Raw genomic sequence first — 11989 nt, forward strand, 5'->3', positions numbered from 1 at the left:
CCAATTGCTTAATTAAAAACCAATCATTGCCAATCTCAGACCTTATTTAATTTTATGGCTTGTTAGTCTGTGCAATGTAAGGCTCTTATATCGTAGATTTTTTTCCTTTCCAAGGATATCATCCAAATGATATGAAGCCTAAAACAGATCATTTTCAGTCTGTCACATTTTTCTATTAAGTGTTTTATTAAATCAAACAGTGCATGATGAACACACACAGATGTAATTGGAAAAAAGCTAGCTGGAGAACTGCTGGCTGCTTTGTCTTTTACATCTTATTGCTAATAAGGAGCAATTAAAACACTGAATGCAGCAGTTTAAGATTGAAATAAGCAATTAAGGTTGGAGAACCTTAACAAGCGAGACCACTAAAATGAAGCATTAAAATGTCACTTAAGCAATATGTGCTTCATCAGCAATAACTGAGTTCTCGTTAAGGAACTGGGTTGGAACAAAAACCTGCACATACTGCGGCTCACCAGGACCGACGTTGCCTACCCCTGCACTAGTGTATTCCAGTAAACTTTAAATTCTCTCTTACTTCATAAAAATGTACAGTCTCAAAGTACTGATACAGGGACAAAAGTGGGGGAACCAATCTCTACAATAGGACCTAAATACATTCCAAAAAACAAAAGGTTAATTTTTTTCTACCGCTCATAATTAAAACTGCTACTTTTCTATGCTTCTATCTGTCAAAACAATGTATTTAATGGTTATTGTTTAACTTTTATAGGCAAACACCAGAAATGACTGCAGGTATGATAATCAATGCAGTTAAGGTGCAACTGTCACAGCAGCAAGAAATCCCATGGACAGACTATGCAAATCTTATCTGAGCACATAAAAAATAATTGAGAAGATAAAATATAAGAAGTATCCATGTTACCATCGCTGAATACTCCAACATCCAAATCATCCATCCAGTATGACTCTGCAGATCATCTTTGGCATAAATGTTAGTAAAACAGAATGTTTTGCTTTGTGCCCTTCTTTTGGAAGTGTTACCAGAATTAAGATGCAGTCATTTTACCATAGGCATAACAAAACCCTCAGAAAACCAATTTATATTTCAGCAACAAAAAAGTCTCCTTAATATGTTATACATTAAAGAACAATATCACTACTATTTTATATTTTGTTAGTGTAAATGTATTTAAAATTTTTTATGTCAAGCTCTATACAAGCTGTACACTACTATATTATTAGATGTCATAATTAGAAAAGCTAAATTTAAACACAAATATAAAAGCTACAGCAAAAGATTAAATAAATACTTTTATTTACAAATTTTCACAAACGTTTTATTTACAAATTTTCACAAACGTTTTGTCTATGCTACATCTGTTTACACACATACATACTGTAATTTAATATTCAAAAAAAAAAATTCAAGTTAATACATTGATTCAGTATAACAAATAATTTGCACTAACCTGCAGATATTTAGCCTGGTGGGCTTTAAGCTTGTCTCCTAAAGGCACCACAATTTTCTCAACACAGCGTTGGTGAGAATATGCCTGGATGTCAGGACATTCCTCTGAACGCAATTCAATTCGAGAAATTAGTAGATTTGATATTACTTGCTGGATAGACTGCCAGAGAAAACAAACAAGGAATATTTAAGTTATAATTTCAAATAGACTGCATTCGATAATTTAAAGAATAAATCAAGTTCCTTCAGCATCTCTCACTGAAATTGAATAGCAAATGTATATGTGAATGTACAGTTTTATAGTATAGTATACGAGGGTCCTGGAAAGGTGTGCGTGGCACTCCCGATATTTCTGCAAAAGAACAAAGGTCCAAGTCTTTAGAGTCCTGGTGCTCTCTGCTTTGCTGTATAGTTACGAGATATGGACGCTATCCAGTGACCTGAGATGAAGGCTCGAGTTCATTAGGTACTGTGTCTCTTTGGAGAGTCCTTGGGTACCGCTGGTTTGACTTTGTGTCGAATGAACAGTTGCTAATGGAGTCCCAAATGAGGCACATTACCTGCATTGTGAGGAAGCGTCAATTATGGTACTATGGCCATGTGGTGTAATTCCCAGAGGGTGATCTGGCTTGCAGGATCCTCATTGTGGAGGACCCGAATGGTTGGACCAGGCCAAGGAGACGTCCACAGAACACCTGGCTGCAACAGATAGATGGTCATTTCTGGATGGTGGGGCTGTACTGCGTTTCTGCCTCGGGGGTTGCCAACCGGTACCCCAAGCTATTTTGTTGAGTGGTGGGTGCGGCAACACATTGCACCAGTGCATGCTCCCCAAACTAACCTGATAGTATGTATTTTAGTTTTCCTTCTTTGAATATGATTTCAAGGTCCCCCTGCCAATTTCGATACATTCAGCAAAGTAAAAATTTACTGAAAGCTTACAATAACAATAATAATAATACATTTTATTTATATAGCACCTTTCCCATGCTCAAGGCACTTAGAGAATATAAGAAACAACGGCAGGGTATACAGTATATAGCATTGTACAAACCAGATAAATAAAAGATGATTATGACAGTGAATTCAGAGAAAAAAAGCCTAACAGACAACATAATTGATGGTCTCTCTCTCTCTCACACACACACATACACACACATACAGGTTACATGAGCATCTTGACAGAGAAGTAAACAGAGAGAAGGGTAATAAAGTCAAGTAGAGCTAAAAGCCTTCCTGAACAGATGAGTTTTGAGTTGTTTTTTAAAGAATTCATGGAGTCAGCTGATCAGAGTTGATAGTTACATAAATGCCTACTACAAGTGCTTTAATAATGTTATGCCTAGTGAACTGCTATAAATACACTTTATACACTTATATAAATACACTTTATATGTAAAACAGATGGAATATGGGTCATGTTCCTCATTTTTAAAATGCAAACTTAACATAAAAACGATTTAATAATTTTCACAGAGTCCAAGGAATACTCTTATTAAAACACTCCTTAAACTTCATCCACTACTTTGTATACTGGTATGGTGACAGAATACTTTAACTCAAAATATTAATATGTACAGTAACACAGCAATATTCAAACTGTACACTCATAAAATGTTTAATGCCCATATAGAATATACACATTCTGTATGTGCCTTCGAAAATAAACACTCAACACAACAAACTAGTACTGTTAATCGTCTAATTCTAACTGTATTTGCAAGAAGTAAGGAGTTATGATGTGCATGATATTTTAAATGAAACAAGTAAACAAAAACACACAGACATCTACAGCACTTACTTTACTATCACTGCCAGGAGTTGCGCTCAAAGCCAAAATGCGAAACTGCAGTGTATAGTTAGTCAGCTCCTTGACAACCTTAATAAATAAAAACATAAAATACAGCATTGAAGAGGTAAGCACATTAACTTTTATCTTTTTATTTTGTGGCACTTATAGGCCTGAATACATTTTTACAACACTATATATAGTATATCAAAAAATAATGATAAATTCCAAAAGTAGGTGTTAACTGTGGAATAATCCCTGAATGAAAATCCAAGCATACTCTAGTCTCAATTTAATGTCAGACTGCTTAAAACTGACTGATTTATAAGTAATATTTGTTTATTCATTCATTTATTAAAAGTAATACATTTTGGTTGGTTGTTACAGGTTTAAAAGAATGATGTATTACATTCTTGATATTGGATTGGTTCAAAGAAAGATATATATAAATAAAAAACAAAGTTCTCTCTCTTTTATCTTTAGGAGACACCACTGCAGGTTAATGGAAACAGTTATAAATCAAACTGCCTTATATAGTTCCAATATAACCTAAATGTTTTTTTTTGTTTTTATTTATTTATTTGTAAATGTTACCTGGCAGTAGGCATGGTTGCCTAAAGCCTTGTGAGCCTCATCAATGACGAGGCACTTGACTTGAGTGGCTGGACATGCCTCCCTCGACATGTCATTTACCATCACTTGAGGTGTTAAGAAGAACACACGACGAGAGCGCCAAATCTGTCTACGGTCCGCAGCTTGTGTACTACCTGTGTGAAAAATAAAAGATCAGGTTTCAAAATATGTCAAATACATTTCTTTGACAAAAGGTTTTTTTTTTCTTTTCTGGACTGTGTGAACTTTGTTTTTATATCAAAAACATTTTCTAATAACCAAAATGTTTCTTCTTTCAAATACCACTCCAGTACAAGCCATTCAGCTACGGATGCCTTTCACTTAGGTTGTAAGGCTTCAACTGTGCTAAAGTCTCCTGATTTCTTGCACACAAGACACAAAAGCAACTTAAAGCTCCTGGATTCTACTGCAGAAATTAATAATGCCTCTGGGGGAGGTTTTATTCTATGGTTGCATACAGCAGATCCTTTAACATCTCTTAACAGTAAATAACTCATTTCACGGTGGTACCATAATGATTATTCATTATTGCTTCCATATTCATCACTTCTTTCTATTTCTGAAACTCCAAAATTGGGTGAAGTGAAAAGTCAAGCAAAATTACACCTTTTATTGGCTAACTAAAAAGATTACAATATGCAAGCTTTCGAGGCAACTTGGGCCCCTTCTTCAGCCTGTAGTACAACACCCTAGTACTACAGAATTGGGTGAGAAATGGACTTCTAGATGGTTTGGGAGCAACTAGTGGATAGATAGGGATGGATGTCAAGGTGAGGTGTAACTGGGTACAGACATGGCTCAGTAAAGAAATAACTGAATTTGCTTCATGGACAACAATGATCAACGCTTAATCTAAAATTTGCAGAGTGAAAAAAATTAAACCAAGAACACATCACAGAACACCCTATATAGTTCCAGTTAAGTAGTATAACAAGTGTACAATGCCACAAATTGGGAGGGGGCTACAATATTATTTAAAATAGGTGGCCAACAAGGTATAAAAACCAAGGCATAAAATAGCAGTCCATACAAGAGACTGGCAACGCTATGCATGTGTATATGACGTTTTAGTGGTGAATTGTTTATTATCTCTTATACAGTATTTCTCTTCTGGTTCGTCCTGCTTCCACTTCAAAACTGGTCCCGCCCACATGCAGCCAACACGGCATTTCTCGATTCCTATTCGTCCTCTTCCAAACCCTTCCCCACGCTGCCTGCAGCAACAAAACTCCAAACACGAACCTCACTTGCTAAACACTAGAAAAGGTATTCTTCCCAACAACTATATGAGTGCCAGAAATGCAATAATAAGTTCAATACACAGGATTGTCTGACTAAACACAACAAAGCTCATTCACAAGTCTTGCAGTGTGACATCTGCAATGCGACATCTGCAAAGCAACGTTTCCAAACCAACTCAGTCTCAGCAGACATACACACAATCCTCTTCCCGTTACCACAGGTACTTCTTCACCTCATTCCTGTCTTCCCGTCCAAGAGTACAGCACTGGGACTCCAGACCAGCAGTGCAAACACTGTCATGAACTATACTGTCCTGCTGAGCCTAATACATCCAACAAGTACTCGAGGTGCTGCCACAACGGTAAACTAGCTTTACCACCTTTGCAGGAGCCACCCGTGTCTTTACAACAGCTTCTTACACAGCAAACATCAGAAGCTAAAAATTATCATGCGCACATTCAAGAATACAACTCTTTAGCGTTTGCTTCCATGGGTGCACAGATAACTCAACCTCCTAGCCACGGACCATACTGTTTTAAAATACACGGGCAAATTTATCACCAAATCTCTCCACTATACGCTAACACTTCTACCTCTCCAGGATATGGAGAGTTGTATGTTTAAGACACAGCGCAAGCTACTGAAGTACGCTTACAAAATAAAGCAAACTCTGCATGCAGCGAAAATTTACTTCTCCAGCTAGATTCCATGCTCAGGACCATCAAGCCCTTCGCTAAATCATACAAACGCATGAAATGGCTCAGTCCAATCCAAAAGCATCTGTATGAATGGTTTTCAAGGAAAATCCTAGGCAGGATTTACGACGATACAATGCCCCGACATGTCACATCGATGTTGCAGTGATTTTCGTCGGAGAAGATGTCGAACCGCCTGCTGAAAGGGACATTTGCATCTATCCCATATGCAACTCCTGTAAACAGATTTCCACGCTCGATATGAATTGCAATCCTATGGTTTACCCACTTTCATTTCCTTACGGAGACCGTAAACATGAGACGCACGGGTGTGGGCCAGAAATAAAAGACAGGTATTGCTTTTACAACGTCACGTGAGACCAGGCAGTGAGCCATCATTTAAAACAAGTCAACAGACCTCTAAGCTAGCAGTTGTTGGATTGCATTTGGCAGGCAAGCATCATGTGCTCCCAGCTCTTAAAACAACGACATGCGACAGGCAGAAGAGGCAGCTAGCAAGCATCAAAAAGACCGCAAATGATCCAAAGGCATATCCTTAGCGTATGTTCAGTCGCAACACCCTTCACAACACGAGCAGTATTGTACATCTGGGAAGAAAGAGATGTAACCTCGTGCGGGGCAGGAAATAAAGAAACAAGTATTGTTTTTACAAAAGTTTTTAAAGTTAAAGTGAAAATAATGCATATGTAACAATTCACAAGAAAATAACAATCTCTTTAAAAATTGTAGATTGCCTGCCTAAGGTAAAATCATCCCTGATGAATGGGGACGTGGGAATGAGGGGTCCTTTCATCGGATTAGTGCTATTTCAGATGTGGAATGGCAAAATGGGGGAGGCAGCTTGATGAAGGATGTCTCCAGGACTTAAAACAAATCCAAATCATATTATTTGATATCATCTAATGTGAAATTCTACTCCACACTTCTAGAATTTTTATTTTTATACTGTATTGAGGATTTATTCTGTTCTATGTATTGTACTGTACGGCTCAGAATTAAATGACAGTGAGTAAAATGACAAAGTAGAACTTCATAAAGACGTTTACAAACGTTGGTGCTAAACACATGCAGAGCAGGTTAGAGACTATGAAGCCAGGGAAATTAGAAAGGCTCAAAAAAAAAAAAAAAAAAAAAAACGGCGCTATATACATGTGGAGAAAGTTAAAGGATATGAAAGTAGGAAAATTAGAAAATATAAAAAAAGAAAGTAAAGATCGCAGTAGCGCAAACAAACAAACTGCCTCATTTAACTATGCACCAGTCTAACTTTGGTTTTGCACAATAATTACTACACTATTGCACCTTAACACTTAATTCTACTTTATTCACATAATTGTACTTATTTATTATGTTCTACTATACTGTTATCTTTCGATCTATGACTTTTTGTTAATCTAACTGATATTCTTCTAACTTTGCACAGTTTTTGATAAGCGGATCAGGATGCATTTCACTGCGTGTTGTCCTGTATAACTATGCATGTGACAAATAAAGAATCTTGAGAATTTCAAAAACGGAGTTTACCGCACGTGCATTTATTGGTTACTTTGTTAGTGTATATATATTTATCTGTCTGCTTATTTAAAAACCTAAATTTACCCCAGGAGTCAAAAACGTTCTGTCTAGCCCTCGTACAAAAACCTAGACAAAAGCTGGGGTATCACCTTGGTAACCCCATGTACTTTTGGAACTGTGACAGAAAAATAGCACAACTTTACAGACAGGAGTCCAATGCAGAACTCCACCTACTTTTTTTAAAAAAAATTATTAACTGCTGATGATGTAGATCATTTTGTCTATGCTGAAATTCCAAACAGAGAAACCTGTCCTGACCTCATTAAAAAGATTCAGCATATTTGGACTACAAGATTACAAATACTGTTTTTACAGAAGTTCTGAAATAAAAGTGAAACTAATGAAATAGCAACAATTCAAAGAAAAAAAAAATCTTAAAAAGTGTGCATCCAGAAAACCAAACACAGGGGTTGGCGAGTGAAGCCCCCTAGTTTTTATTATATTTTATTGTAGAATCAACACTCAGCAGTGGACGGCAGGGTGGGCCATGCGGCACATGTGTACGGGCACCGTTCTCATCCCTACCACCTTCACCGTCACTTCCCCTACCTCTTCATATCTTAAATCATTCTTGAGGCAGATTGAAGATTTAAGTGCCAGCCTGAGTGAAAAATGAAAAAAAACGTACTAAGTAATTGCAACACAAACACTGACTTAATCAGTTTTAACACAAAAAGATGCCAACGAAAGTAAGAGAAGAAGCGGGCCACTAGGGTGGAGAAAAGAAGAGCTGCTCAGGAAGCAGCAAGCACATCAACCTCTGAGCAAACGAATGCTAAACGTACAGAGAAAGAGTACGAAAACTAGGAATGATCAAGTCAAGTGTATTCTGCAGTGCGCCATTACAGGTAGATTTATAATTATAAAAAAAAAAAAAAAAAAAAATCTACTAAAGAATGCGAATAGATGAGCTACTTTATACTGATCAAAGTCAAAGTTAACTTTATTGTCATCTCACCCACAGACAAGTATACAGAGAGATGAAAAGACAAAGCTGTAGGAACACAGTGTACACATTGTGCAAATAAGACGAGACATTGTGCATAATCAGACAAAACCAGGCAACATATTATTTAAATAGACAAAATGACTGAATTAGCATGAGCCGCCCAAATTCAGGGTGTTTAGAAGAAATGTAAGGTAGAAGCACATAATAAACAAGAGTAGTTAAGTCAGGTATTTGAAAGGTTAAAATGTGTGCTTCAATTTAAATGTTAACAATCTACATAGTCTCGACTGTAATAGAAATTTGTCATGATAGAGACCCACAGAGGGACAGAGCGCAAGTCAATCAAAAATAACACCATATTAGTAATCACTCACCTACACAGTCTAACATGAGGATTGAAATGTGTCATTTTTAACCTCTTGGGGTAGCTCTATGAGGGCTAGGACCACCAGTAACAAATCAAATATCAAAACTATTATACATTCGTGGTCAGCAACCTCGACATAGCATAAAATGACACTTCACATGCCTATACTACCAAAAAGCTTTGCGACAAGGTGTAACTTTGACCCCTCAGATCCCATTAGGGGGTGAATCTCTGGAGTCGGTTGATGTGCCAGGCACAACTTGAAGCCCTTCTGATCATTTCTGCTGAAGGCACCTATTGGTTTACTCTTTATCACTTCCAAAAATGGAAGTGATTTCAAAGTGTTCATAAGTAATTCTTATGAACACAAACGGCCAATATAATTAACTGCCACAATTATAAAAAATTTAAATGCAAGCTAAGCTGATTAGTGCAGCGAGTAATTTTTTTGACATGATAGACGAAACCTCTTTCATAACCTGGCGCGAAGAATTTGTGATCTAAAATGTTAGATTGGGGTGTAAGATCATAGAGGAGCTGCATTGTGTTAGGAGTCTGACAACCATCACATAATCTTACAGATCTAGCTCTGATGCTTGTAGTATGTTCTTTCAGATGGCAAAAGCAGGAAGAACCCATGAGATGGGTGAGAAGGGCCCTGCGGACACACTAAGAGGGGAGAGGCACCTCGATAATATTCTCCACTGGTCTCACTATCCTCTGCAGTCTCTTATGGTGGGACATATCTCTGTACTGGTACCAGACTGTAATGCATCTGGAAGACCCTTTTCACTTCTGAAGTTCAGTGTGCAGTTGAGTGTTCACTTGCCTGGAAGCTATAAAATCAGCAGCTGAGAAAAATGCCATACTTTAAAAATACAAACTATCACAAGAAGGCAACGACTTTGTATTTTCACCACACTAAAACACACTGAGCTGACTACATTGTAAATCCTATTAAACAAACTTGACTAATCCACCATTAGGCTCGCTGGGAGCTGAAACACATTCTGGCAGCACTGAGCATTGGGAAGGAGGCAGTCTGGAAGGTCAGCCGATCCACTGCCTTATTCCAAATTAAGTTTAAATGACCAGTTATCCTAACCTCCAAATCCTTGAACCGCTGGTACAAAACTCGATATAAAAGCGCCAGGTCTGTCTGCAGTTACACTTTTGGCCAAGTCTGCTGTAGCTAGATAGCAAAATTGATTACTTCTTATTTAACAAATCAAGATAAATCTGAATGATCACTACTTCTACAAAAATACTTTCTAGTGTGGTAAGAGGAAAACCAACCTGTCATCTCCGCCATGTGTTGCTGTGGAATTCCCATCACCTGGTAACAAGCCTCTATCTGCTGGGCTACCAGCGGCTTGGTGGGTGCCATAAAGACGATCTTACCCGAGGGATACCATCGATAGAAATTGTACATTACCACCGCCGCGATGAACGTTTTTCCCATGCCAGTGGGGAGACAGACCAGGGTGTTGTTGAAGAGTGCAGTTTGGGTGATCGAGTACTGGTAGTCGCGAACTGGATAGTTTGTGGGATAAATCCACACGTCAGCGGCTGTCATATCGATGCCAGGAAGCACCGAAGGAAGCGATGGCGCCTGTGTGGGCTCCGCAGGGACCGTGTCAGCGGCGGGAGCATTCAGACTCCGCTCCGCTTCGTACACTGCCACGAGGAGCAGGTCGTCGTCATCTTCGGCCACTTGCTCTACTCCGGCTGGACCCACAGTGCCCCACAACGTGCTCCGTTGTGCCGGCGTCTCGCGCAGCTGCTTCCTCGGCGGCTTCTCTTTGGTAGAAGTCTTGCAAGCAGTGTCCGTCTGCCCTTTGGAAAGTGTGGGCTGACGAGGGGCTGCACTGGCGCCCCACGTTTGAAACAAAGTCCGCTGCTTCCCGGAGCTTACAGCCATTGCCTTGTAGGATGTTCCCAATCAGAGCACAGCTTGTCCGCTCTTTCCATTGAGAAAAAGCTCTGTCCTCGCGTGCTGTAAAGTCCCTACTACCTTCCAGGTTAGTCCAACAAATTTATCAGCGTAGACTGTTTTACTGTTTCTTGAAATCAACAGTCTCTCCAGCACGCTCATTCATCGATTACTACTCGTACAAGGCGCCTCGAAAACTTGAATCTGACGCCACCTGATTGCGTAGAGGGTGAAAGGTTATGGAGAAAGCTCTGTAATGTCATTGGCCGAGATGCTCGATTGTTTGCGTGACTCACCCGCGGGTCCTGCCGGGGCTGGACGTCAAGAGTACATATACCTTATCAAAATCATTATTGATGATCTATTTATTGGAATTGTAATACGGCATTTTTATTGAACACATGATGTCCATTTATTCCCCAGTCTAAATTCAGTTGTCATTTTCAAAAATTGGTTGGTAGTTTTCATTATTGTATTTGAAATTTTGTTCTTATAGAATTGTTAATAAAAACATACAAAAAACTTTTATTTTTCATAATGTATCTTTTATTTATGAAATACAAAAGTACAATAATACAACAAATTACAGTACATATACAACAATACAGAAAGAGAAAAGAAAAAAGTATATAATTTAAAATCAATAATGTTCATCTATTTTTTCACAATTTCTTTTTTATATATTTTAATAACTTAGTGTAAAATGTAAAATCTTTAATAAAAAACACTAATGAAGATTTAATTTGCATTTATGAATACATTTTTGCCATAAAATAAGCGAGACACTCAACAAATGCTGAATCTTCATATTTTCTATTAAAATCCCAAAGATTATATTATTTTTGGTAAAAGGGGAAGAGAAGGTATTTAATTAATCAATAATTAAATAATTCCAAAATGTTCTGTTATAATGGCAAGAGAAAAATAGATGGTGTGGGGTACAGCCGGGGGGCCTTTGCCTGCCCACGACACCTATATAGTGGAAGGACCGATGAAGCAAGCGTATGAAGGACTTTACCTCCCCCGGAACACTAGAGGGCAGTCCCCCTGGGTTGCAGCAGTACCTCGGACTCCCACAGGGCTCCTGGGAAGTTGGAGTTTGGAGCAGCCCTGCTGGGATCTGTGGGTGCCACCAGGGGGCGTTGCAAGAATGGCTGAGCCCTGTGTGGCAGCACTTCAGCCACAAAGGAAGTGCTGCTGGAAGAAAATCACCGGACACCTGGAGTACTTCTGGGTGCCCTTATACAAGGAGCCAGCTGCCACTACTGCAGGAGCCAGAGTCGGGAGGAGGTGGAAAAGCTTATTGGAGGAGTAAAGACGAGAGAATGGGAGTGGAACGAAAGGAAAAGG

General features: G+C 38.6%; 1 protein-coding gene across 2 annotated transcripts in view; it reads right to left on the reverse strand.

Moving 5' to 3' along the window:
• fancm (FA complementation group M) overlaps positions 1-10836 on the reverse strand; it is a 93162-nt gene extending 82326 nt beyond the window's left edge. For both annotated transcript variants that reach the window (XM_051919904.1, XM_028821700.2), the window contains exons 1-4: positions 10003-10836; positions 3819-3991; positions 3237-3314; positions 1437-1595 (exon numbers count right to left, since the gene is read on the reverse strand). In XM_051919904.1, the coding sequence (XP_051775864.1) occupies positions 1437-1595; positions 3237-3314; positions 3819-3991; positions 10003-10627 (1035 nt within the window). In that variant the 5' untranslated portion in view covers positions 10628-10836. The remainder of the gene's footprint in view (positions 1-1436; positions 1596-3236; positions 3315-3818; positions 3992-10002) is intronic.
• Positions 10837-11989: the final 1153 nt, after the last annotated feature.

This window comes from Erpetoichthys calabaricus, chromosome 16 (assembly GCF_900747795.2).
Source record: "Erpetoichthys calabaricus chromosome 16, fErpCal1.3, whole genome shotgun sequence".
NCBI classification, from domain to species: domain Eukaryota; kingdom Metazoa; phylum Chordata; class Cladistia; order Polypteriformes; family Polypteridae; genus Erpetoichthys; species Erpetoichthys calabaricus.